Here is a 27912-nt window from a genome sequence, read left to right as displayed (position 1 = left end):
CTTTCTTTAAACATGAGTGAGCCCATATATTCTTGCAGTGCCATGGAAAGGGTAGTGGGTTTTTTACTGCAAGAGGCTGGATTATTTACTGGGAGAGATGGATTCTTCCCTCACTCTCCATGTGAACCTGGGAGAGGAATAAGAAAAGCCCCAAACTGGCAGCAGGGATGTGAGGCTGTGGGCAGGGCACAGGGCCAGGCTAGCCTGACTTACCACCTGTGACTCTGAACTAGGACTTGCTGACGTTCTCATATATGACATCACTGATGCAGAACTGCTGCTTCTTCTTTTGCCACATCAGCTGCACACACTGGTGAATAAAAATGTACTGCTCCTAGAAGAAAAGAGCAAAGAAATGGGCATTTTTGGCACCCCAGAAAGCATGACAAAAACACAGCCAGCTTGATGGCTCACAGTAACAGCCTGCACAGCTCCAGTTCTCCCAGCTCAGCCCCTCACAATGCACAGCCAGCTGCCAAAATAACAGTCCACAATTGCTGCAGAGAGCAGAGGGGGAATCATGAAATCCACCTGACACCATAATCACTTATTAACAACCTGAATGATGACAGAAGAGTTGCATCTGAGTTAAAGTCAGTCTATTTTACATTGCCTAAAAATAAATCAATTCCAAGAAAGGTATCTGAGTGCTTTATGTGCAACAAATGGCACCCATGCCACATATGCACCTGAAATATTTTAATGAGGTTCAGGTTCCTCAGTGTTTGACTTGATCAACAAGAAAACTCCCATTTTGTTCACAGAGCAGTTAATTTGGAGAGCCTGCTTTCAAGTCAGGATATTCCCCATTCAAAACCCCTTTTTGGGCCCATGCCATTTGTTTTTTCAAACTGCTCATTTTTCAAACTGCTCATACCAGACAATGTGAACTCAGGTGAGCTGTCAGTGGTTTCATATTTTGTAAGGAAAAACTGTTTGGTGGCCTCTGTGACTGAGTGTCATTGTCACTTGGTGACCTCTGAGGCCAGGCTTGGCCACTGCCTGTAGCAGCAGGAGCTCAGTAACTGCCCTTAACATCAGCCCTGGGAATGCAATGAGGTTCTGCATGAAGAAAAAATGAAATATTTAAAGAAAAAAACCCTAAAAAACCCCAAATCACCTCTGGAGTGGTAACAGTTGCAGCTGAAATCAATCAACCACCAGGATTTTTTTCCTCTGGTGGAAAGGATCTGCCTTTGGATTAACACAGTGAATTGTGATGAAAAGTGGCACTTCGATAGGAATGATCCAGAAAGGACTGAAAATTACTTTCTTTTTCATTTCCAGATCCTAGTTTTTGTCACTGCAGGTTTTCTTCCTCCTCTCCTCTCTCCCCTACAAGTTTTTTCTTTGCTCTCAATCCAACAAACTTTAGCAATAAGCAATCTAGCCTGAAAACAGTGATGGTGGCACTTCCAGCTGCATGGAGGTTGCTCATTTATATTGTGTGTCTAACCAAGGAAGAGTACAACAGATATGAAATATTTCCCTCATTTTCAGGGGAACTGGGGAGGCTTAGATGCATAAAATCTTCTGCTTTGAAGAATGAGTTTGTGATTTTTTTTTTTAACCCAGTGTATATATTTTTTGTCTTAAAAACAGAAAAAGAACTACCCAGCAGCTATTTGGGTAGGGAGAGGGGCAAGGAGGGTGTCTGGCAGACTCACAATCCTTTTGTCTGTTTTGCTTGTTTGAAATTCCATGGTGTGATGAGCTGGATGATACCAACAGGACACTTGAACAAGGCTGCCTGATACTGATATCATTTCATGAGCCATTAATCCCCTCAGCAAGCCCAGCTCTTTACAGTGTGGCTTGAAAATTTCATATGTTAATCTCTTCTAATGCATTGTTTGCATATTCATTTCACAGAAGGTGAGAATAACTCATTTCCTCTGGTAGACAGTGAGAGGGCAGATAGATCATCAAACCCATCTATGCAGCAGATTAATGATGTGACAATATCCCAATGATGATGAAAACTTGATCATATTGATTCATAGTGATCTTATCAAGTGTTCAGGGTGTTGAATTTGCAGGCAACCCTGATGAGGGCAGAGAATGAGTGAATCTGACTCCATGTTCTTAGAAGGCTAATTTATTATTTTATAATCTATATTAAACTATACTAAAGACTAGAGAAAGGATACAGACAGAAGGCTTAACAAGAATGATAATGAAAACTTGTGACTCCTTCCAGAGTCTGACACAGCCTGATTGATTATTAAGTTAAAACAATTCATATGAAACCAATGAAATAATGACCAGTTGGTAAACAATGTCCAAACCACATTCCAAACCAGCAAAGCACAGGAGAAGCTATCAGATAATTATTGTTTCCATTTTTCTCTGAGGTTTCTCAGCTTCCCAGGAGAAGAAATCCTGGCAAAGGTATTTTTCAGAAAACATGACGGTGACATTCAGGGGGAACAGCAGTCACAAACATACTGCAGAAGGGTATGAAATGGGCACAACGATGCTGTCACAATGCTGAAGTGAACAGACCTTACCTCTGTCTGCACCATGGACATTCTGTAGGACCTCATGTCCGACACCAGGCCCAAAATATCCACGAACTCGTGGTCACGGATGTGCTGCAGGAGCCGGTCCAGGGCGATGAACGTTCCCGTCCGCCCCACGCCAGCGCTGCAACACAGACACGCAGCTCATTCACACACAGCAGAACCAGGGGCACTGCAAAAGGCAGCAGTGCTGCAGCTGTAGCTGTCAGATATCACTGATCTGAGGCCAGGCAGGCTGGGTGATCTGATTTAGTGTTGGGCAGAGTGGATGCACTCGCACATAGAACATGCACACACAGCCTCACCCACCCTTAGCTCCCTGCTCTTCCTGCTGTCACTGCTCCCTCACTGACTTCATGAGACCCCTGCAACTCCAGGGGCTGGAGCCAGAGCTACAGAGACCTGCTCAGGAGTAAGGGATGCCCAGAGAGAGTGGGGGTCACACTTGCAGGACTCAGTTCCACAGCTCTGCACACTGCAAAGCTCTTGGCTTGCAAAGGCGCTGAACTACTGCAGTTCATCCTCAAAGGACAAACCCCCAGTGATGCCTTGTGAAGGCTGACCTAGAACAGAGGATGGGCAGAGTCCCAGAACAAAGCAGGGATTTATTCAAAGGATCTCCTGCATGGACCCACCCTGGGCAGCACCAGAGCCCAGCCAGGGCTGCACCCAAGATGACCCAAAACGGCCCCAAAATGCCCGGCTGGGCACGGGGTCTCTCCCTGGGATCAGTTCTGCTCCATTTGCACCTTGCAGTTCATTGTCCCATCCCAGCTTCAGCCCCTGCAGTCCCACCCTGCTTGTTTTTCTCTCTGCAGCCCACGGGGTTTGTGCTCCTGGGCTGAGATTTGGGTCATTTGTCCTTGGTGCCCAGCTGGAGCAGGAATTGTTTTGTCTCCCTGCTCTGTGCACAGAGCTCACCATCCCCTAATAGGAACCCCAGACCCACACACTAAAGCAGCCACAGAATCTGAAAAATATAAAAGCTAAAACCTGAGGCATCAGCAGAAGAGTCTGCTCTCCAGGACTTCTGCCTCAGGAGCACGAGACAGAAATAACTACCACTCAGCTGAAAATCTGCATTTTCCGCAAAGGGAAGCTTAGCAACTAGAAAAAACACACACTGCCTTCATTTAGAGATTCTCATGTGTACAATTCTTTGCACTGTGATTTCACATGTGATCCTTAAGTCAGATTTCACAGAGGTTTTGCAGAGTTTCCCACAGCATCCCAACGCCTTACCTACTAATAAGGGTGTGTATCTTGGCAAAAGTTCTTTCTCCTGCTTTGTCACTCTTTTTCTGAAAAGCCTTGAAGGTGTTTGCAATAATGTTGAACAGCTCATCTCGACACAGTTCAACACAACTGTCACAAAACAGGTCTCTAGTTTGGCTTTTGTTGCGTTACTTTCTCAAATAGGATGAACACAATGGAACTTCTGACGTGTTAATTGGACAGATTAACTGATAAATTCATCCTGTGCCTTCTTTAAGGTCTGAGAACAATTGCTGCAGGAGTCGATCAATACACTAATCCTCTGCCCCTACAACTAATTTTGTAGAATTTTTATTTTTAATCTACATGGTGCAAGATGCACAATATAGTCTGAAAGTACTACCTAAAAAAATCCCTCTTTGCTGCTAGAATCCTCACTGAAAAAAAGAAAATACTACAGCTGATGCCCAGCTCTCTGATATTTCTGTTCCTTCCCAGAGCAATTAAGCAGTAAATACAGGGTCTGATTTCATAATATGATATATGAATCTCTCTCCTGGCTTATTGTGCATTTCTTTTGGTACTGAGACTCACAGAACAATCTCCTCTATGAGTTTCTCAGTGAGGTCACAGGGCAGAGCTGCATAAAGCCGTGACACCAGAGAGAACCACCTTCAGCCAACAGGAACCCCAAAATCTCTATTTCTCATGGTTTCATTCCATGTCACACCTTGTTCCTCCCCTGTTCCTTGGAGCATTTACCTGCAGTGTATGACCATGGGCCCTTTAGTCTTGGCTGATTTCTGCCTGACCATCTGTACAAACTGCAGGATGCTCTCGGCGGCGTTGGTGGTGGGCACGCCGTGGTCTGGCCAGGCAGTGAAGTTAAAATGCATCACGTCCTGCACCTCATCAGCCTGGTGGGACAAGCAGAGCAGCAGCATGTCATCACACTCAGTCACACTGAGAGCTTCTTTTGTCATTTTTTGGCTTTCTTTTTTTTGCCCACATGCAGCCTGAAAGACTGAAGCCAGCCAAAAAATTGGCAAAGAGCAAACTAGTTAATTACAAAGTGGGAGGGATATCAGGCCATCATTATCAAAACAACATGAACTTCCTGTTTCTGGGTTTGGGATTTCCTTTTTGATTTGGTCCCCGTGGTAGTTCCATCTTATTTTGTTTTTAAATCAAGAACTGTTGCATTTTTCAGCTCTGGGCTTTTTTCCCCTTTTTATTCCATTCCCTCTCCCTTTTCTCATTTTGTCACTGATGAAGAACAACACTGTTGGTAAAGAGTCAAACCTGGACTCTCGAGAGATTTTCTTTTCAAGTTTTGAAGAAAAACAAAAAAACAAACAAAAAAAAAAAGGGGGAGAAAAAACCATTACCAGAGGAAACACTTAGGAAAAAAAATTAATTATAAAAACCCCCACATTTACAATGCTAAAAATTCTACTGGCTTTAGATGAAGTAAGATCCTCAGCACATAATTTCCTGGGTCAGTGGTGAATTGCCAGTGCACAGCTTTTTCCACATTCCCTCCATATCCCTGAACTTTCCTTCATGACATAGTGCTGGCAGTGAGCTGATGCAGGAAACAAAGGTGGAAGGAAAGTCTGGGGAGCTTTAATTTGGACATCACATACTCTCATTTTTTGTTTAAATATTTTATAGGTAGACATGATTATTGCAGAATTGCCCTTTTGAAAAGTATTTTCAATTTCTCCATTGGTATTTTCAAGTTTTGAATAATTTATAGCAAGAAGGTGCCTGAGATATAGAAAAGAAGAAATTCACACATTTGTTTTCAGTAATTATTGGTACCACAGAAGTGTCCAGAGCTCTGGTACTACTTTTGTTTCAGCCTTGTGCTTTGCTGAGAAATTCAGCAATTTTAGGGGAAAGTTTTGTGATTTCATCGTTTGCCTGTGTGAAGGGAGGGTAAGGATATCCACCTCTCTCAGGTGCTTCCTGCTGAATGCCAGAAATGGAGCAGAGCTAAAGAAAAGGCAGGACTGCAATCTGTCCCACTGCTCTGGCAGAGGGTTTCACTCACATAGCTGATTCGGAAGCTGCGGTACACCCAGTCCGTGTGCTCCTCCTCGCTCAGCATCTCCACTGTGATATCCCCATACGCCACAGGATCTTCTGTGAAAGGCCAGTAGTGGTCACATTTCACCTGGAACGTGGGGAAATCCAGGCATGTTTGTATTTATATAAGGATACATGCATGGAAAGAAGCACAGGCAAAAGGAGGCAGGACCTCAGGTTTAGCAATGCCTACAGCACTGCTCACTTGCTGCTGCAATAAGAGGAAATTTATCCTGCAATGACTTCCAGTCTGACCATTCCCATTTAATTGTGCCCATCAGGTATTTATCAGTTTTCAGAAGGGCAGCTTTAGTGCAGTGAAGAACAGACAAAGAGTGCCTTTTGTTATCCTTCCTGATATAATAGGTCTAAACAGAGCAAAACACTGGGAAAGAGAATGTTCATGTAAATCCCTCAAATTATATTCCAAATTTTTTTATTGCAGTATCAAGGGAAAATGTAAAAATACAGAACTTGTGTTTTATAATTATTTAAACTTCAGAGTGCAGAATCTCAGAAGGTCTGAGGTGGGAAGGGACCTCTGGAGGTCACCCTGTTCAAGCCTCTCAAGCAGTGTCACCTAGAGCCAGCTCTAGACCGTGTCCAGGTGACTTTGGAATATCTCCAAGGTTGGAGACTCCACAAGCTCTGGGCAACCTGTCCCAGTGCTCAGTAAAATAAGTGTTTCCTGACTTCAGGAGGAATTGAATGTGTTTTTTTAATTTGTGCACGTCAGCTCTTGACCTGTCACCGGGCAAGTTGCCACTAAAGGAGTCCCTCATCTCCATTCCCTCCCATCAGGTATTTGTGACAAGACCCCTGGAGCCTTCTCTTCTCCAGGATGAAGAGTCCCAGCTCTCTCAGCCTCCTCATGTAAGAGGAGAGGCGTCATAATAAAGTCAGGGGAGCTAAAATGGCAGAAAAGGTCAAAGAAAGTCAGGGGTCGTCAAAGAAGTTCAAAGAGGGGGGAGGAAGGTTAAAGAAAGGGAAAGTCAACATCAAAGCAGGCCAAAGCAGGTCAGAGAAGGTCAAGGACAGGTCAAGGTTCAAGAGAAGCTCAAGGAAAATCAGGGGAGGTTGAAGAAGGTCAGGGAAAGTCAAAGAATGTTGAAGAACTTCAGGAAAAGTCAAAGCAGGTCAAAGAAGATCAAAGAAGGTCAGAAAAGGTAAGAAGGGGACAAAGAAGGTCAGAAAAGGTAAAAAGGGGACAAAGAAGGTCAGAAAAGGTAAAAAGGGGACAAAGAAGGTCAGAAAAGGTCAGGGAAGGTCAGAGAAAGTTGAAGAAGTTCAGGAAAAGTCAATGAAGGTGCAGCAAGTCAAGGAAGGTCCAAGAAGGTCAATAAAGGACAAAGTTCAAGAAAGGTCAAAGGAACAAGGAAGGTCAGGGAACATCAGGAAATGCCAAAGAAGGTCCTCAAGTGGGAAGGTAGATGCCATTTCAGTGCTTGTTGTGATGCTGCCTCTTGATCAGAAAAAATGCAAAGACATTCACTCAGCATTAAAAAAGCTCTTTCTCAGAGTGGTTTCTTTTACACCACACACAAGATTTTGTTACATACCCGTCTTTTCTCATTGCACTGAGTGAGCATAACAATAATTTGTGATTTTTGCTGGAGAACCATCTTCCAAAAATCATTCCTAGTTTCTGGCAGTGGTCCTTGGGTTGCAATGTATTCCTGGGGTGAATTATAACCCTAAAAGACAAAGAGATAGGTCTTGCTTACTAACATGCTTCAGAACGTGTATTTTCAATTTTTTTTTAGCTTGCCCAAGTTCAATTTGTACTTCTGAAAGTGATTTTTAATTAAAAAAATTATTTTTTTTGTATTTATTTTGTGATGACAACTTTTTTGCTAGATTTTGATGCTGCCAAAGCATAAGCAATCTAAAATGCAGATGATTAAGCTGTTACCACACAAATCATTTGCCCGGAGAGCAGAAAAGGCAACATTAAAAAAGCAAGTAATAAGAACCCTAAAAGAAAGTTACAGCTCCTTCCAGATTATGTCATTTTAGGGTTTGTTTAGTTATAGGGACAAAACCAGTTACAGATGCCCAGTCTGCTCATCCCATTTTCAGTCACTGGTGTCAATGGAACAGGATTATAGACTTGTGTTTATGTCATGAGACCTTAAATTAATGAAATATTAATTAGAATTCTGATTAAAATAATAGAAAAGATGATGAGTCAATGCCCTTAACAGATCCTAAGATGCTTCATTTGCATGTATTCTCTTTCCTCTACCTATCAACATGATTTTAGTTGAAAAGACTCATTTCTCCTCTCCAAAACCAAAAGACTGTCATTAGGACTACAATAAAAGACCACAGAATGACCCTTTTGGCATCTGCTATAACCATATTTGCTGAGATTGTATCATCAAAACTGCATTTGGAAAGCAATTTTATATTCCTAGCAAGAGCAAAAAATACATCCAACACACAGCATGATCCCATGAAAACTGGGCAATTTCTGTGCCACCACTGTATGTGGATCATAAAATTATTTGTGATTTGGGAGCACTTTCCACAAATGGCTGCCTCCAGACATCTCTGCAAATGAGCTCAATCCCAGTTTTTTTGCACTACACAGAATTTGCTGCCTGCTCTGCATGGGCTGTCTGACCTAAGTGACAAATCCCTGTCAGCACAGGGATAGATCACCCCTGGTTTCTGTGCTTGGGGGCAGTGGAGCACTGATAATCAGAAAAAGGACAGCATTCCCATCACATGTTTATCCCAGTTTCCATGGCCAGCACTGTGCTGGAAGCAGAACTAAAGAGATGCAAAGCAGAACTGAACATCTGAGAGCGACTGCTGCTTAAGAACCTCTTATTCCCAATCCCCTGTGACAGAAGTTTCCTGGGCTGGGGATCTTGGGAAGGTTTTTCTTTCCTGATTTTTGCAGTGTGAGCGCTCAGGTTCATGCCCTGGGCACAGAGAAGCCAAGCACAGACACTTGGCTCAACGCTGCACGCTTGGGCAGTGCCAGAGTGACAGAGAAGTGGCTCCAGTGACTCATCCAAGGGCTCCTCCTTTCTCCATAGCGCTGGCTCAGCTCTCCCCAGCACAGCCAGGGTCAGCTCCAGCTACAGCCAGACTGCAGAAATGCTCATTTCTCTGTGAAAAATCTCTTCCTAAAGGGCTGCAGTGCTGCCCTGCCTTCTCTCCATGCAGGGGATTCTTGCTCTCCAGCCCTCACTGAGCCACAGAGGTCCCAGAGGTGCATGGCAGGGATAAGCCTGAGTGACTGCACAAGCTCAGGGGAGAGTGGAGAGAGCTGGTGAGCTTTCAGCCAACCCCAGTGTCAAAATATTTGCCTGCAGCTCTGTGTACACTGTAATTATCCTGGAACCGTGGGTGCTGCCCCCAGTTAGGAGCTGCCCTCTGCCAGGTGGAGGGAGGAGCAGGGGAAGCACCAGGGAGGAGGCAGAAAGCAGAAGTTCTCTCCGCACGCCATCTGGGCTGCGTGCATTTTGTGCGTTTGGAGTGTCTGCCTCAGCTCTTTTCTCCCACGTGCAGTAGAAATCTAGAAAAATTCCTCATTTGAACATTTATGTTTCACCTCGCTGTCTTAAAAGGCCACTGAATGATTTTAACATTTGCTACTCATTTAAATACCACTCCAATCAAAGTCTCACAGAGATTCACAGCTACTGCAGCAAAATTTGGCAAAAACCTTCCCCCTCCACCCCCTTTTTTTCTTTTTTTCTTTTTTTTGGTGTGGCTGTTCCCTGTAGGCAAAATATTTGGAGATGCTGAGAGCATGACTGAGCTTCCAGGAAATGCTGTGCTGTTTCCAAGGGCCCAGCTCTGCCTGGTGTGCAGGACACTGAGCTCTGTACTCACAGGGATGTAGTTGGCATTAATGTAGTCAGAGCCCTCCTCTTCGTTCATTGAGACTAAGCGGACACGACTAAAATCATCTGTCAAAGGAAACAGAAATTAGGAACAAAAATCTCCTCTCAAACATGGCACTCATCTCCAACGAGGCAAAGTTTAAATTAGTCCTACAGGAATGGCCAAAAATAATCTACTAAAAAATAGAAAATTCGTGTATTGACTAAGAGAGCAATTTTGCTTCAGCAAACATGGACACACCATCATTAGTGTTCTGCAAACACCCCCTCCAAGAGCTGTCCCTTTGGGCTCCCTTAGGCTTCATGAAAATCTAAGAGAAGTACAGTAACACAACCCAGCAGCATAAAAAGCCTTGTGTTTCTCACCTCCAGACTCTTGCCACGATAAACATTTCCAGGAAGCTACATCTATTCAAAGCTAACATAAAAACATCCCTTGCCTGGTTCTGTGCAAGAGCAGGAGGGCAGGACAGGCTTTTACCAGTCTCAGGAAAATCTCCTGTTTCTCCAATTTCCTTATTGGAAGTCTTCTTTCCCTCTCTAGGGATTTCAGCAGGATTTAGTGGGCTGTACTTACATGGCAGGATATTTGTGTAGCGATTCTTGCAGCGATTCATGGGGAGATCAGCAGCAAAGTGGGGGATGTCCAGCCCAATCAGTTTTAGCTCCTGAGACAACAGAAAGGAAAATGCCAAGGTCAGCCTCAAAAACACTGAGAGAAAAATTCCTTGTGATCGCTTGTGGCAGGTAGCAGACAGAAAATGCTCATAAATCACTTTATAAATTGACAGCAGGACGACAGATTGTCCTTTTTTGATGCCTCTGAGTTGGGCTCCAAGCAGCTGGAGAGCAGGGCTGGGGTTTCTCCTCCTGATGTTGCCAACACACTGCTGCCATCCCAGAGCTGGGGCTCAGAATTGCTCCTCTCTACCCACACTCACTGTCAAACCAAACATCCTGTCAAACCAGGGCCTGGCCAAGTTATTTCTGTGCTGGTCATCTCCCCCCCCCCACCCCCACCCTTAAAGAGGCTTCTAGAAATCCTCAAGTGGCTTTCAGTCTTGGGGGAAGGCTTGGAAGATCTTTCTAGTCATCTTCTTCAGTAGGGACATGCGGTACACGGCTCATCAGGGGAATTTGCTGCCAGGAAGGGATCATGGAAAGCACCCTGAGAGTCCTCCCCACTGCTTTCCATCTTAAATCTTTGGGAAACAGCCCCAGGAGAAGGATGGGGTTTAGTTTTATACTACTAAACTGACTTAAAATTTTGACTAATTAAGACAACGCACCTGAACTTGTCTGAGAGAAATCTCCTTGCTCTTACAGAGATTTCTGATGCTACTTCCTGATTTCAGTGCTTCCTCTCAAATTTAGGACATTAAACAAACAAAATAAAGCCATTAAAATCCCAAATTCAATTCGGGTTGCCAGCATGCCCTAAACTTAAAGCAAGTGTGGTTTTTTTCTGAGAGTTAACTCAAATTGAATGTGAGAAGCCACTCCAATCAGCTCAATAAATGCAGGATTTAACAAAACCAAGCTCCACTTCTAAATTCTGCAGAGGAGGAAGTGCTGCCCGCCCAGCAACACCGCAGATCAACCAACGCAGAGCACACAGGAGCACGCCATGCAGCCTGAACATCTTGAAAGATCTGATCTGAGCAAGTATCACCGGGCAGAATCCTCAGAGACTTACCTCAAATTGCAGAGAAAATTTATAATCTGAGTCTTTGGCCATATCCTTGATGTATCCATCAAAATCGTCCAGCTGGACAGGACTTTAAAAGAAAAATACAGAGAAATTAAGTTTAAAAAAAATCTGATTTTTGTAGTACCTTTCATTTCTTTGTCCCAGAATACTCCCAAGTCATAAATATCTATTTGCAGCTGTTAATGCTAGAAAGAAATAAGGACAAACCTTGTGGTTCAGGGCCACTCAATGGTGGGTGTATTACATTTTGGGTGCCACTCTCCTGCTTTCTCTGCTGGCTTTGACAACTATACACATTTCTAATTATAAGTCAAACTCTTTTCCCAGAGAGACAGCGGCTAAAAAAAGATGGTCTATAACTACACAAAACCATGGAGAGCTTCAGTAGGTAGGAATTAGCCTTGATTTAATGACTCCCCTCTTTCCACACCATTTTTTTGCCAGGTGAGATCTGTCTGTTAGTCAGGCACAGCCCCTGAACACAACACAGAAATAATTAGGCTGACGCTGTGAGTAACGAAACACAGGTAAACAGCTCCCCTCACCTAATTATCATCCTCTAATTTACAAGCTACTGGAGCATGCAGACAGTAATCTTCTCATTTGCTTGGAGGCAATATGCCCAAAGGAACCTGTCTTATCACCACTTAATTACTCCTGTTTACCCGCTAGCATTAATGATCTGATGTTCTAGCAACAACTGTAATGAGATCCCCGTGTCAGCAGGGAAATATCACTGCAAACAAATGCCTCCCAGTTTTTTCACCATTTGCAGTTTTTAACTAAGGATAAGCTCTGCTGAAATCACCAAGTTGGATAATTGATCTTTTCCCTGCTGACTAATTTTGTGTGTTTTACTACAATCTGTTGAGCGGAATCGCTTTTGTCCAATTTATGTTTGTTTTCTGCTGTCAGGTATCTCTCTTGGGATATGTCTATCAAGAAGTTTTCTGTGTTTGTAACTGAAATAGCACTGTGCCATATACTCCATAATGCCTATTTAGTCCAAGACTTATTCCTTTAAATATCAAAGTTGTTACATACTTGGTCAGCTTTCTCTTCTTTAATCCATTTTTACTCCTGAAAAAAAAAGAAGTTTTTTTTAAAAAAGAAGTGTTTTTAATTCATATTTATGAATTCAACAGTTAAGTAACCAGTTGTACAACCTTTATTCAAAGACAGCACTGATTTAAAAATGTGTATTTTTTCATCATACTCAGGAGGAGATTAGTGAGAGTAATTTATAATAAATTTAAGCTGATAGCAAGATTTGTGTTGAGTCCAGTGGGATGCACATCCCATTCTGTGGCTCTGAGAATGAGCTGCCATTGGAAAGGAAAATCTGTGCCCAGAAAAAGCCAAGGGTCCCCTATAAATCCTGAGCCACTGGCTCTGGGTGGGCTGGGGCTGAGTCCCCAGGGCCTGAGCTTGGAAAATTGGATGTCAGCCCTGGAGAGCACCTGGGAATGAGAAGCATCTGTTGGGTAAAGGGACAAGAACACCACTTGCAAATTCAGGAAAAGGTGAATGAAAAAAGAAAGGCCTGTCTCATAACCTGCTTCTGATGACAAATGAAGACAATGGCAAATTCCTACTGACCTCAGCAGGACTAAAGCTTAAACCTTAGTTAATTTAATTGACTTTAAACAGCTGGAGATAATTGTGCCAGTCATGTTAAACAATGATTTATGGCTGATGTAATTCACCAGACACAGTTGTGAGCAGGTTTCTGAGTGTGTTAAGCAGTAAAACCCAAAGGATTGGATTTAAGAACTGCCCTACACCAGCTACCACAGGGTGGAGTTTTGGAGGGGGCTATGTGTTCATTTTGTTGTTGTCACAAGGAAGTTAAGCAACAATAAAATCAAATAGATAAAGCAAGCACCCTGGAATAACTTGGCTGGAGGTCTAAAAACACTGATCTCTGTTAAATCAGCCACAGAGCTCAAATAGATTCTTGCTCACTCAGAAGGAATTTTGGTTTTTAATTCCTGAGCATTAAACAATATCTGTTCTTTTGTCACATTATAATGATGCTAGTTTTAATTTCATGGTGATATGAAAACCATGTCTAGATCACTTATTTCACTGCTTCAATTAGTAAATTAAAGGACAAGACTTTTAAATTCTAAATAATGAAATTATACAGAAAGAAATATTAAAAAGCAGAGTATTTTTATCTTATTATCTTGTTAAGTTTAGAAGCTACATTAAAAAAAAAAATAAAGGGCTACTTTCCAAACTTAAATCTTACAAAATATTCAGTTTCTGGAGCAGCCATAACCTGTAGTAATTTTGTTATTTTGTCAAAGTACATTTCCATTTAGATGAGGAGCTTTGCCTGCAGAATTAACAAGAGCTATAGCAATACCAGCTTTATATTAATGTGGAGATTAAATATTATAAACCTCTTCAGCCTATCATGTTATCTGTACATTCATATGTACTGTACACCTAAATCAGGAGTATTTATTTTCCATCTTGGAAGATATTTTTTCCAGTGAAACCTTAATGTTAATTCCACTAAATTATTCAACACACCTCTATCCCCTGTGACTATGGGAAATCTTTTAATGTCAGGCACATAAGAATTAATTTAAAAAGAAAAAAAAATAGCTAAATGCTCTTTATGATGGGAATGCCTCTAAGAACTCTTCTCCAAGGAACACTTCAAGAGGCAATAAAACAAATGATTGACAAACATTTCTCAGCAAGAATTTGTGTGCTTTGATAGTCTCAGGAGGCCTTTGTTTCTTAGCATTGCAATTGTTTCCTGAATGTTCATAAATGTTTTAAACCAGCTTATGTGCAACACAAAAACATTTGAAACGTTAGCTGGTGTTTCATCTGTTATTCCATTTAGTCTACATATTAAAATACAAAGAGAGGGATTAATCTCATCTCATTCCACTTCAGCTCCTGTAAACTTAATCATCTAGACTGAAATAGGTAGATTGATTGAAGGGGAAACCTCTAAAGAAAGATATGCCTCTGGAAAGGTGAATTAATGCATAATAAAAGAAAAAAGGCAGAAGGACAAAAGATGACAACATTTTTGCAGCAGTGCAAAAGCAAAACCTCAGGTTTTAGTTTTTATATTTTCACATTCTGTACTGCTTTAGAGTGCTTTAGATGCTGAGCTCTGTGCACAGAGCAGGGAGACAAAACAATTCCTGCTCCAGCTGGGCACCAAGGACAAATGACCCAAATCTCAGCCAGGAGCACAAACCCCGTGGGCTGCAGAGAGAAAAACAAGCAGGGTGGGACTGCAGGGGCTGAAGCTGGGATGGGACAATGAACTGCAAGGTGCAAATGGAGCAGAGCTGATCCCAGGGAGAGACCCCGTGCCCGGCCGGGCATTTTGGGGCCATTTTGGGTCATCTTGGGTGCAGCCCTGGCTGGGCTCTGGTGCTGCCCCAGGTGGGTCCATGGAGGAGATCCTTTGGATAAATCCCTGCTTTATTCTTTAACTCCATCCAGCCTCTGTTCTAGGGCAGCCTTCACAAGGCATCAGATCCTCCACCTCTGTGCAGCTCGAGAATTATCTGAGTTTACACCAGACAAGCTCCAAGAATAGAATAGAATAGAATAGAATAGAATAGAATAGAATAGAATAGAATAGAATAGAATAGAATAGAATAGAATAGAATAGAATAGAATAGAAACGAAACGAAACCTTGGAGAGGTGGGGAATACCCCCACGTGCTCCTCAGTGAGGTGTGTGTGGAGAACACACTTTTGCTTTCCTGACAGGAGAAATGGACCTTTCTTTGCTTACATAAACACTCTCATTTCTAGGCCCACAGAAAATTTGGATGGGTTTTTCTACAGACCCATTCAAGGAAAATCAGTCTCAGGAATCCCTGTGCTGAAGTTGTTGATGTCTGCCTGCCAGGCCTTTGGTGCCTCATGGTAAGACCAGGGAAAATGTTTGGGAAATAAAATCTTAACCTCCAGACCACCTTTTTTGTAAAACCTTAAAACTTGGACCCAAGACCATCAGGAACTTAAGGTTTTTTATATGAATTAGGCAATTTGGGTCATATTTAATAATAATTATTTGTTAAATGGCTTGTAAAACAATTCTGGTTTTAAGAAGAGAAGTGGCTTTGTTAGGTATTTTCAAGAAAACGATCAGGTGTTTACTAAATCCTTATAAATTATTTATAGACAGTAATAAATAAACCCACAGTATTAAATATTCCCACATGCACAATATGTGCACACAGTCACCCTGTTTTTACTCTTTGGGACTCCTAGTTGTATCCATTCTCAGTGAACTGCTTTTTTGTTTCCAAAAGCAAAACTCTTACTGACATCAGGAAGGCATAAGAGCATCTTTGAAAAACAAATGTATTTGACATCACACACCAAACAGGTGGGGCACAACCAAGCAGTTTTAGTAATAGAACAGCAGCAGCAGAAGTCAGTGCCAGGCAATGAACATGTAAATAACCAGGACAGAAGAAGCCAGGACTTATCATGAAGCAGCAAAAATTGCAAAGACAGCAATGAGGTGGATATGATGACCACTGTAAGATTAGCTTTTTAATACCAAAATGGGTTGGAGAATAAGCAGACAAACCAGATGAAGCAGGGCAGCAAATACTTTGATACCCACATCCTCGCCAGTCCACATTCCAGTGCAAAATTATGGTTCCAAAAGCTTCGACCCGTTTGAGAACAAAGGCACCACACATTTTTCATGTCATAGAAATTCACATTGCTTACACATTGCATATGGAAAAACAAGTAAATCACTTACCAAGGATTAACATAAAATGCCAAAAGATAATCAGTCCAAAGGCATGAGGGTAGCAGAGTTAGGAAAGCAAATACACTTCTACGCCTGTGAGCATTAATAAATAACATACATAAAGATGAAAAAGTGAGGAGAGTTAGTAAGACAAACAGAAATCAGGAGATCAGCAAATTCTATTTTAAAAATCAGCTAAACCCACAAATCCTACTTCTTACTTACTTCCTAATCATATTATTAGCATCCCTAGAATTTTTTACTCCTCAACCTGAAGGACTTTCAGCTATCCAACACAAAATCCTATATGGTCAAAATTAGTGATTTGTCTTATCATATTGATTCAGGCCTGTTACTCCTAATTTTCAGAGAGTAAAGTGGGCAGGAAAATATCATTGACAGATTTCCAGCCATTGCATAGGTGGTATTAAGCCTACTTTCAATGTTTTGAGATATTCAGTACTGATATGGTTTGTTTTTATCACATACATAATCTCCCATGTTTGCTCCTGCGAGTGATCCTGTGGATATCAGAAGATCTATATCAGAGATAAATTCAGATGCTTCCAGCATCTCTTAATACCCTCTATTGAGTCAGATATCTCAAGGCATCCCTATAATACTTTGCAGAGTGCTTTAAATTCTTTCCTAGGTTTTCATCTAAACATTGCTTGAACAGTTCTTATAACAGTGCTTTCTGTGAATAACAACCTACAGCAGATTTTACTGTGGCTAAAGGAAATGTGAGTACAAAATCATTCTAAACTTCTGCATTTGCAAGCTGTTTACCAGGTTCTGTGTGCATTAATTCAGGAAACCCACTCAGGCCTGTTCTACCTATTGGTGAAATGGGCTACAGGTATTTTGCAAATATGAAAAACTTAAAAAAACTTGGCTCCAGGAAAAGGTTTGGGTTTTTTTAGTCAAATACACCCTCAGGGTATTTTTTTTCCCCATCAGAAAATCTGCTGCCTTAAAAGTGATATCATCCTTCTGCAGCTGTTCTAAAGAGGAAACACAAAGTTAAATTTCCTTGTTCAGCATCCTTGGCTCTTATCAAGTTGGTAGATACTGTGTTTTCCCTGATAAATAAGTCATGTCAAATTGAATCCTGTCTAATCTCAATCTTCCAGCCAGTGAGGAAATCTTCTGCCCATGCAGTGAAAACTCCAAGTTATGCTTTAATGAGTTTTGCTGCTGCAGAGGAAATGGGCAGTGCAGTTTCTGCAGGGCACCTGCCCCAGGCTTTGTAGGATTTGTGTGGCTCAGCCAGAGAGGCAAGAGCCCTTTCTGATCAATCATACACCACAAGAACTGCAGAACCAGACTGTGGCATTCACATCCTCTGAACAGAGAGGGAGATCATTCTCTCTCCCAGGTTTTTTCCTGCAGAAGCACAGAGAGAAGAAGAGAAAACAATTCTTATCTCTACTTGCTGCTCCTATTGTTTTTGCACTTGTGGAATGTGTTTAGGAAGATTGTGTACCTGAAGGGATTTGGTAACTGGATTCTGGTGATGGTTGTTTTTCTTAATTAACCAATCACTCCAAGCTGTGTCCTGACTGTCAGGAGACAGTCAGAAGTTTTCTTTTATTATGCATTTTAGCACAGTATAGTATTATGTAATACAATATAGCTTTAATAAAGCATTTGTTCAGAATTCTGAATCAGTGGAGTCAGATGCCAATCATGCACCGTGTTGGGGCCACTCTGAATTTAATATCAGACCCTTAAGGCTCATTTGTTGTTTGAATTTCTATGGGGCTGGACTGAGGATGAAACTGGGTTTTCCATAAACAGGTTTCCATTAGGCTCAGGAGAGAGAAGTGATGATGTTGCTGGAATACTTCTCCTTCCTTTGAGGAACTCCACGTGAGGCTTTTACTTCCTCTTGCCTGCAGAGGCAGAAGGAATTATTCAAGCCCGGGCTTCTTTCATTGCCAATCCTCACAAGAATTTTCCACACTTTATCAAATCACTGGCTAACATACTTGCAAACTGATTTATATTCACAGACTAGGAGCTCTGACAGCTAAAGCAATTTATTTCATTCAACATATGAAAAATGTGTAATTGCCTAATAAATACAATACTGTTTTTTTCTGCAGTCGTGTAGTCCTTCACATCCTGCTCAGGCACACAGAACAACTTAATTAAAAGAAGGAGATGCAGAGATTGCTCAAACCCTGAAAAGTCAGCTGAGCTTCCCTTAGGAATTAGTGGAGATGCCCATGGCTCCCTGACTGGATCCCTGGAATCCAAATCCTTCTCTCTGTTTTCAGGGCTGAATTTCCCACCTGGCTGCCTTGATGGATTGTGAATCTGCTCTTGACATTAGGCAACAGAGGCACACAAAACAGCTCTCAGAGAAATAAGGACCATAAGATGAGGACACACTGCCTTCAGTTATAAAAGGTTTGTGGAGATATTAAACAGGAATGCTTTCCTCAGTTTCTATTTCATAACTTAATTTATGTATGCATACATATATGCATACACACACACAGATATATATGCTAAATCAAGCAAGAACCTTCACTTTCACATCCAAACCTATTAATTCCCTTTCCATTAAAAAAAAAAAAAGATCCTTTTATGGTTTTAATAACATCTGTTGCTAGTTCAATAATTTCATTCAAGCTTGGCTATTTAATTAACATGAGTGTTTCATCTTCTGACTTTTTTGCCATTAATGTAGCCCAAGCAAGAGAAGCTGAGGGATGGTTTCATTTGTACTGCATACAGCTGGCTGCTATTACAGCTAAACCAAGCAAGTGAAGCTTGTTTAATATCCAGTTAATTAGCAGCACAGTGAGATATTGACAAGATTTGCTGGGCTTGTTAGTTCAGTTTGCAGCTTATTAGCAAAAGGCTTGTGGTGGTGCAGTGTCAATCCAGTTAATCCCAGCCTGGCTGGCAGGCTGTGTCCTGTGAGGTCATGGAAAGCAGTTCCCTGTGCACCAACTTTTCTTCCCAACTTCTCAGCTGTCAGCAGAGCTGACCATGGGTGTAAAGGCACGTTTTTTCCTCCTGACCTACTGGAATGGGGCTGATGTCATCCTTTTAAGTGTCTGTGCTCGGACATGCCTTGAAAGAGAAGAGGTTTTTGCAGAGATTGCTAACAACAGAGCAGTAAACCTTGGCTCATTTATTATCAAAACCACTCATTTGATTATCAAAAAAGGGATGGAAATGACCATGCTGCCAGTCAGGTGGCTCTCAGAGCCTTTTACTTCTATAAAAGCTAATCCTACAGATTTTCTGTGTTCAAATACTTCTCTTCAGCTGATGGTGACAGAGATGATTTACAGTCCATATCAGTGCCTGCAATTCTTGCAGGTGATTTTTTATATTTAGGGAGTTTTCTTGGTGTTTTTTTCAACAGCACTGAACATTAGGCTACAATATATATTTGAGTTGGCTTGCCCTTGTCTTGTAACATAAGGAAATATTTATTAAAGGCACTGTATGAGGACAGTTGGTAATTATTCATCTACAAATAAGTTTACTCCTGGATGCAAATACATGGAAGTGCTAATGAATTTATAGATCAAGTTTCTACAGTTATGTTATTTTAGGAGATATGTCTGTAAGAGAAAGGGAAAAAAAAATTATCCTCCCCAAATACATCTATGGAACTTGGCTGACATGCAAATACATCATTGCCTACTAAAAATAGCAGGTGACAGAATGCATGTCTTCAGTCATCATTCAAGAAATAAAACACATTCAAGGAATAAAATTCAAAATTAACAAGCCTAGTAGTTTTATCCTAAAGAGGGACAGCAATGACATAAAAAATAAGCACTTTAAGATTACAGATAACATTTGCCAAAAAGCAGAGATGGGGAAAGAAAACACAAGCTTTGCTTCAAACACTCACCAGTTATAGGGGAGCTTTCCATCTCTTTCCAAAGATGCAAAATTCACAAAGGTCCCAGCCCCACACTCCCTGTTCCAGGAAGACCATTAGGTAAAAAGTTACTATTTTTGGGTTCACAACACTTGCAAAGAGCTTGATTTAACAGAGATTTAACTCTTGGAGTTGCAGGGAAGTGCTGAACACTCACATCTGTGACTAGGTCTGAGATAATCTGTAATGAACAGAACTAGAACCCCTTAATGTGGTTGTCCAAAACCAATAAATGTTTAACACCACCTGAGATCAAATGGCTCAAAAATGCTGCAAAAGAATGAAATTCTCAAATAGACCTTATCTTCTGTCCAGATTTGTGCTTTCCATGGCATGGCACTGGCCTCAGTGCACAGCTTAAATATTTACCTTTCTATACTAAATATTCATTACTCCCACTCTAAGGAGAAGTTGTTTAATTGTATCCTTTTTACAGGATAATTATAGGTAATTTTGAATTATGAAAATAACTGTAGGGAAAAGAAAAAAAATCCTGAATAATATTCTAGCAGTGTCTTTATCACAAGTCCATTATTTTCAGCTATGAATTATAAACTAACTTGACTATTTTCTTGATTTAAGCTAACACTTGCTTGCAGCTTCTTTCTGGATTTATTTTTTAAAATTTCCTTCTGGTGTGTTTATCTTCTGTGGCTAGAAGCAGTTATGAAGAGAAAAAAGCTTTGGGCTGGCTGCTCAGTAATTAAATAGAAAATAATTAATTTAGCTGGGATTTTCAGAGCCAGTTACATGCAAAAGGAACAAACCATATAATGTTTTCTTAAAAAGATAACTTGAAACACATGTGTGATGTGGTCATCTATTGCATGGAATACACAGACTAGACACGACACACAAAATCCAGCAGCTGCTAGGTTGTTAAGTACAAGATTTTTACCTCAGTTTTTTCTACATGAAATAATTTCCTTTCTTGACACAGTACAGAAAATTAATATAAAATATATAATATGGACTATAAAAGGACAAAGACTCCGTGACACCTTCAAAACCAGTAGGTAAACCAATTTATACATATATATCTATATGTATACAGAATATACTGGGTTTGGGGAAACTTCCACAGCTCACACAGACCACAGCAATCCACATTAAAGTGAACTATTGCAGGTAAGATTGCCTAGGAAAGGAAACTGAATTTCAATATTCAGGTACAAATGATTGGTGCAGACTGGCAAATGGTGAGAGAGAGACTTTCTAGAAAATGTTACATTTTGGTATGGAAAAAAATCTCCTGTACCAAACCTTATCATAGACTTGCAAAGAACCTTGATGTGCTGCTCATGCCCGTTTGCCTCAGATCCTAATTATCATTAATGTCCCTGACACAGCCCTTTTGTAGTATGGGATTGCACTTATGGATTGGATCCTGCAAAGCTCAAAATAAGACAAAGCTTGAGCCTTGCCAGTCAGGTCAAGAGTGAAAATAGATACAAGGAGAAGATGTGCTCAACAGCAGCAAAACAACTCTTTTGGAGACACCCTGTTCACAAGCACCTCAAGTAGCACCAGCACAAAAGCATTTTCAGCTGAAACTATTGCCATGATGTTTGTCAGTGTCTGATTGGGGTTTTTTGGAGTTTTTTTTGTTTTGTTTGGTTGGTTGGTTTGGTTTAGTTTTGGTGTGGTTTGGGGTTTTTTGGTGGTTTTTCATTTGCCTTGTTTTTTTTTTTGTTAGATTTTTGGTTTTTTGGTTTTTTTTTTTTTTTAATTAGCAGAAATCTGGACTTACCTGGCCATTTGTAGGTGTTTCCTCCTGAGGACAACAAGAGTGACCAGCAGCAGCCCAATCAGGAGGATGCTGAGGATGGCCAGCACAGAGATCACCACCACATTGGGGTTCATCTCAGTCACTGCAGATACAGAAAATTGCTCTCAGTTATTCAGTTCAGAAGCATTGGCATTTTTGTTTGGTTTTGTTTTTCCCTGAGTTTTGATAATGTTATTTTTTTAAATTTATCTCAAAGAGCCTGGAGTGTTAGAGAGAGAAAAATCTACCACAGGAGATAAGGGGAGAGTGTGAGTAGCTATTGCTCTTCGAAAATTTCTTTGGGGAAATGCCTTCACCCTGGCATTTTCGTTAAACTTTAACATGTTCTGATTTATTATTTTTTTCCTCTTTAGCTGACATTTATAACACAAGGGAAAATGGTGAAGGTAATACAAAATACAGATATTCATCATCATCTATGTCTCCAAAGCACATTTCCACTCTGAAGTTGTTCTTCAACAATAATCAATGCTTTCTGTGACCAGAAGCAAAATAATAAACTGGGGATTTGTAACGTACTGGGTGGAAATTGCTTAATTATTCTGGAAAATGACATGTCCAGGGATCCTCCCTCAGGAGCCTCTTGGCTGTGACTGCTGAGGATCCTGCAGAGACCTTTCTTCTCTCTTACTTCTTTGCTGAATGCAGGAACCCTTAACAGCTTATGAATGTGATTTTCTTCTTGTTTGGGCTTGGCTGTGAAAACATTTTTCTCCATAAATATCATGAAGCAGTCAATATTATTATTGACTGAACCTGATGTTTAGTATTGACACCACAGACTCCATCCCTGATTTCTAAAACCCAGTCCAGAACTGAGCCCCTAGTTTATATTTTCCAAATGGGGCCTTTTCTGAGGGCTTCCCAAAGCTTCTCCTCCACCCCATCCACAGCTGGCAGCCTTTTCATGAAACAAACAACCCCTGGGACCAGCATTACAAAGAGCAGCTTTAGAAAGCAAGGGAGAATGTGGCATTCACGCTCTCTGAAAAATCCCCTTGCCCAGGATTTTTCTCCTGGGAAGCTGAGAAGCCTCAGAGAAAAAGGAAAACAATAATTATCTGATTTGCTTCTCCTGTGTTGTGCTGATGTGGAATGTGTTTGGAGATTGTTTACCAACTGGTCATTGTTTGACTGGTTTCATGTGAGTTGTTTTTACTCTTTGGCCAATCAGTGCCAAGCTGTGTTGAGACTCTGGAGAGACTCACCAGTTTTTATTATTATCTTTTTAGCATTCTGTCTGTATCCCTTCTGTATTCTTTAGTATAGTTTAGTATAGCATTCTTTAATATAATATAGTATAAAATACCAAATTACCCTTCTGAGAACATGGGGCCAGATTCATCATTCCTGCCCCAAATACCACAGGGGAACAGATGTGGCTGGATGAGGAAGAAGAAGGAAGCAGGGAAGTGCTGCTTACCCATGGTGGACACTGCAATGAAGGTGGGGATGCTGGGGCTGTTGTGGCTGAAGGTGGTCACGCTGCAGTTGTAGGAGGTGGCAGGGGTCAGGCTGGAAATGGTCACAACGTGTGAGGAGACAGTGACAGGTTCCTGCAGACACGAGGAAGAACACTCTGGAGTTTGTGCGTCCCACGAGTGCAAGAGCACAAATCAGTGTTCCGTGTACCTGACAGGCAAAGCCAGATCTGGTGGAAGGAGTCAGCACTTTGAAACACAGGAAAGGCACCCAGGGCCTGCCCTTGACAGCAGGCAGACAGCCTGGCAGAAAAGGGGCAGGAACAGGGGTGGATGCAGCTGCAAGAACACTCCAGAGCCTTTCTGGGAGAAGGACATGTGCCCCAGGGTGGGCTGGTCAGGCATGTGAGTGGCAGGGGAATGCACCAAGACCTCCAGGACATCCCAGAGGTGGACACAGCTCATGAGCTCTGGTTTCTAAGCCATGCAGGTAGGAGGAAAACCAAGTTATTTTTGTTCAAAGAACAGCCAGGGGAGTCACAGCCTCTGCTGTGAATGAAATCACAATTCTGGTTCGAATGCATGAAATCTCTGCCCGTGGCAGCTCCTCTGGGTGTGGAGACCTGTGAGCCCTTTTGAGTGGCCAAGGTAAAAAACAAAGCAAAGTCTTTTGTTAATAATTATGATCAAACACCCTACACCTCAGGTTTTTCTAGCTGGCAGAAACTCTACATAACATATTTATACAATGTGCTTGTTACTATGACCCTTGTGAACCCTTTTGTGGATTTTAAATGCTGATAGAGCAAGAGGAAACAAATACAGCAAGAACAACAGATGCACTGACTTAAAGAAAGAGTTCCTTAAGGCTCTGTGTTTTCTGGACTGTCCAGCAGTGTAAGAGCCTGAGTGAGGGATGTGGGACTCCAGGGGCTCTCCAAAATGCAGTTTATTGTATCCAAGAGGTTACAGCAGTCCAGGGCCATGGGTGACAGAGCTGTGCCCACAGCTGTCAGCTCCAGCTGCAGGCAGGCCTGGAGACACTTTGGTTTTGGTTCCATTGCATTATAGACTTTTCTTTGCTGAGCATCTTCATACAGTAGAACCAATCTATGCCTTAACTATTGTCTATAGCCTATCATAACTGCTATCATTACCATATTCATGTTACTATTCTCCAGTCACTAAAAGTCAGTACATTACAGTATAAGCCAGAAGTTGTTTTTCAGCTTTCTTGCAGTAGAAAATTCTGAGACCTTTTTTCTACTTGCCACATCTGCAGGCTTGTTTGCCTGTGCTATCTTCCTGCTTGGTAAAAACATCTTCTTGTTTGGGGTGGGTTTATCCTTTGCTCTAAGTCATAAAATCCCCTTCTAACTAACACACCCTTTGCCTCCTTGGTTACCCAGTAAGACTGGCTCAGCAATTCTTTTCTTCTCTATCAAAACTTGCTTCCATCTCTATTCCTTCATCAGACTCTTCATTCAAAAACCTTTCTGCCAAGCAGACATATCTGTGAGACTTTCTTGTCAAACTTTCATCCTTCCCAACACAGCAGAACCAGGGCTGGGTTACAGCTGTAAAAACAGGGACACCGAGCCAGTGGTTTAGAAGGGAGAGAAGGAGAAGTTTTATGAATGAACCCACTCCAGATGGGGAATGCAAGGTGCTGTAACAAGTCCCAAGCACTGAATATTCCCAAGAGCCTGTTGTAGCCATGGCCTCATCCTAAACTCCTGTTGCAGAGCAGTTCTGAGGCACATTGTGCAGATGAAATCACATCAGTGTAAAAGGAGGAGACTTTTATTGCCTGAGCTGAAAGGAGGAGCCACACTTTGGCAGTTGGACTTGGTTGCCTGTTTCCATTTTCCCCTCTGGGAAATTTAAATTAGTCAACTCAAATCCAAGATGTTCAAAATCGGAAATCTGTTGCTTTTCATTTCACCGATTTAAAGATGCAGGAAAAGGACAAAAATGCTCATGTAATTAGCATGGAAAATCACAAAGAATTTTCACCAGCCTACTTGGAAAGCATCCCTTTTTACAGTTCAGAAAGGAGCCCTTCCCAGTTTTTCATGGAGACAGAAAAGAGACTGATGGATCTAATGAGGAGTGAGCTGACAATTTCTGCATCATCCAGTGCCAGATGTTCCTGTCAACAATGAGACACCCACTGAAGCATCTGCCAGATGAAGCAGTCTTTTCCTGATGTTCTCAAAACAGATCTGCTCTGAACTGAAGTTGCAAATCCTCTGGTGCTTTCCTTGCCTGATCCCATCACTATTTTGAATCTCTGATGATAATGACTTCAGGACCTTTGCTATTCAGCAAGAAAAAGCAGGAATCTACGGGTGGAATCTAAATGATCCAAAAGATTAAAGTGCATGTAAGCATTTTTTCTTCCTTTGGTCATTGTCTGTCTCAATTTTAAAAGAATATTAAATAATTCAAACTGATCTTCCATTGGATTTAAGAGTGTGCAGGTCTTTTCCATGTGTTAATCAGTGGCTTAAGTAGGTAATTTTTCACTTCTTTCTCAATGATTCCCCATTACTTGTCACAGTGCCCATGAGAGAATAATGTTTTGTGGCATGTAATCACAGTGATTCATTATACCATCAGCTAAAGCACAAAGTAAACCTCACATGATGCACAGCATTCAATGCCAAGGAATTAACACTACTACTGCTCTCTGTTTTCACTGAACATTACCCATTTAAATACTATATATTTAAATTGGCTGTGAGCACAGGTACCTGACTGGACAGAGAGAAAAGGAGTGACAGACAGAGAGAATATGTGAGGCTGAGGAGGTGGGTCTTGAAGAAAATACCCTGAGGTAAAAATAATTCAAAATGCATGAGAAGCAGCCACATTTGCATAAAGGTACTCTTGGATTAGCAAGGAAGCTCCTACTGAACTTCAGCTAACAGATCTGAAAACCAGGAATAAAGTACTCCAGAAATAATCAGATAACGTATCAGAAATCTTATGGCATTTAATATGTCTATTTTCCCCATTCCCTATGAAGCTACCTGACTGATTTTCCCTTCTTGCTCATTGGCATTCCCTCAGTTTTGTGGCTGTTAGGTTTTGCACAGAGCCATTCCCACGAGGAGCCAGTTCCACTGGCACTGTTGGATTCACACAGTTTCTTTCCAACCAGTCACACAACCCCACCAATAAGACAGAGGCCAACCTTAATATTGCAAAACAATGAAAATATTTTAGTATATGACGCTTAGCTTTAGTAGTTCAGCTTTAAACATTTAATTCTGGGATGAAGAATGGACACCAAATAAGAGACACATACCTGGGTTTTTGTTTCCTGGCCAGATCCAGCCTGCTGGCAGTAGACTTCAAAGAAATCAGCTACTCCTTCTTCCACCCACAGCAGAGTCACAGAGGTCTGAGTCTTGTTGACAGCAAACAGTGATTTTGGAGGGGCTGGTTCTGGTGTAAGAGAAAAATCTCCTTTCATTAAGCTTATCTTTAAGTTTCCAGACAACTGAGAAAAATGAAAAAATTGAAAGCAATGCCTGATGCCCTGCTATCTTTCATTCCCTTCAGATAAAGTCCACCAATGTAAATCCTCTCATGATGACAAAGTACCCCTGTAAAATGGGAAGATGATGAAGTGTGTTGGTTTTTCTTCTCTATTTAAACCGTTCTCTCTTTGGACAGATGGATAATTACTTCACTTCCCTTTTCAGCAGAGCCCTTGTTTGAGGGTGATCAGTGGATTCTATTAATAGAACGCTGCTAGCAGGAACTCTTTCAGAGAAGATCACTGTCCACCTGTTAGCAGCACATTTGGCCTGAGAAGGCTTTTCTTCACAAGGCTGCCCAGGAAACTATAAATAAGGAGCCTCCCACCTGTAGGGTGGTTTTGTTTGGTATTTTTTTCTTTTTTTTTTTTTTTTGTTGTTGGGTTGTTTGTTGTTGTTGTTGTTGTTGTTGTTTTTTGGGGTGTTTTGGGTTTTTTTTGTTTTGGTTTTTTGTTTTGTTTTGGTGTTTTTTTTTTGTTGTTGTTGTTGTTTTGTTTTGTTTTTTTTCTCTTCTGGCTAGCATTTAAGGGATACTGGATCTGTGTTGACTTCCATGAGCTGCAGGGATGCAGAGGTCCAGATCTCCAGAGGTCCTCAATTAATTACTTAGATTTTAATTTTGTGCTGGATGAGGCAAACAAATACAAGAGTCTGTCGATCAGGGGACAACCCTATGGCAAGAGTGATAGAGGGAGGGTCTCCTGGGAGTGATGGCATCAGAAATGTTGTGAAACATGGATGGGGCCTCCAGGGCCATCTCCCTGCCTGTCGAGGTCACCCCTCCCTGTACCCACACCCAAACCAACCTGGGGAATGGAAAGCACAGAGCAGCAGGGAAAATCTTGAGGACCAGGAGAGGAGCAAACAGCCTAAGCATAGAGCTAACATGAAAGTTGCTTTTTCTCCTCAGAATTATTTAAATAATTATTTAATGTTTAATCCTGATGGCTTCACATGATGGGCACTGGAAACCCCTAGCTTTCCACCCCTCAGGCCTCCTGGGCTCTTCTGCTTTGCCTTCAGAGACTGCAAAATTTGAGCTGTACATTTCTGAGTTGTTCTGCACAGCTTTCAGATCTCCAGTTC

At 41.5% G+C, this 27912-nt stretch overlaps 1 protein-coding gene across 1 annotated transcript in view; it reads right to left on the bottom strand.

Annotated features, from left to right (window-relative positions):
* Positions 1-229: 229 nt before the first annotated feature.
* The window catches only part of PTPRO (protein tyrosine phosphatase receptor type O), a gene marked incomplete at both ends in the record, with an annotated part of 143867 nt that continues 116184 nt past the window's right edge, over positions 230-27912 (bottom strand). The window contains 14 exons of the mRNA XM_084205928.1: positions 230-334; positions 2511-2646; positions 4500-4654; positions 5794-5916; positions 7388-7522; positions 9678-9754; positions 10266-10356; positions 11385-11466; positions 12444-12479; positions 16165-16248; positions 20039-20107; positions 21819-21939; positions 23281-23413; positions 26592-26731. Of these exons, the coding sequence (XP_084062054.1) occupies positions 230-334; positions 2511-2646; positions 4500-4654; positions 5794-5916; positions 7388-7522; positions 9678-9754; positions 10266-10356; positions 11385-11466; positions 12444-12479; positions 16165-16248; positions 20039-20107; positions 21819-21939; positions 23281-23413; positions 26592-26731 (1487 nt within the window). The remainder of the gene's footprint in view (positions 335-2510; positions 2647-4499; positions 4655-5793; positions 5917-7387; positions 7523-9677; positions 9755-10265; positions 10357-11384; positions 11467-12443; positions 12480-16164; positions 16249-20038; positions 20108-21818; positions 21940-23280; positions 23414-26591; positions 26732-27912) is intronic.

The sequence above is a fragment of the Fringilla coelebs genome (genome assembly GCF_963513975.1).
Source record: "Fringilla coelebs genome assembly, chromosome: 5".
NCBI lineage: Eukaryota > Metazoa > Chordata > Aves > Passeriformes > Fringillidae > Fringilla > Fringilla coelebs.
The sequence above is the reverse complement of the archived record's forward strand: the minus strand, read 5'-3'. Positions and strand labels throughout refer to the sequence as shown.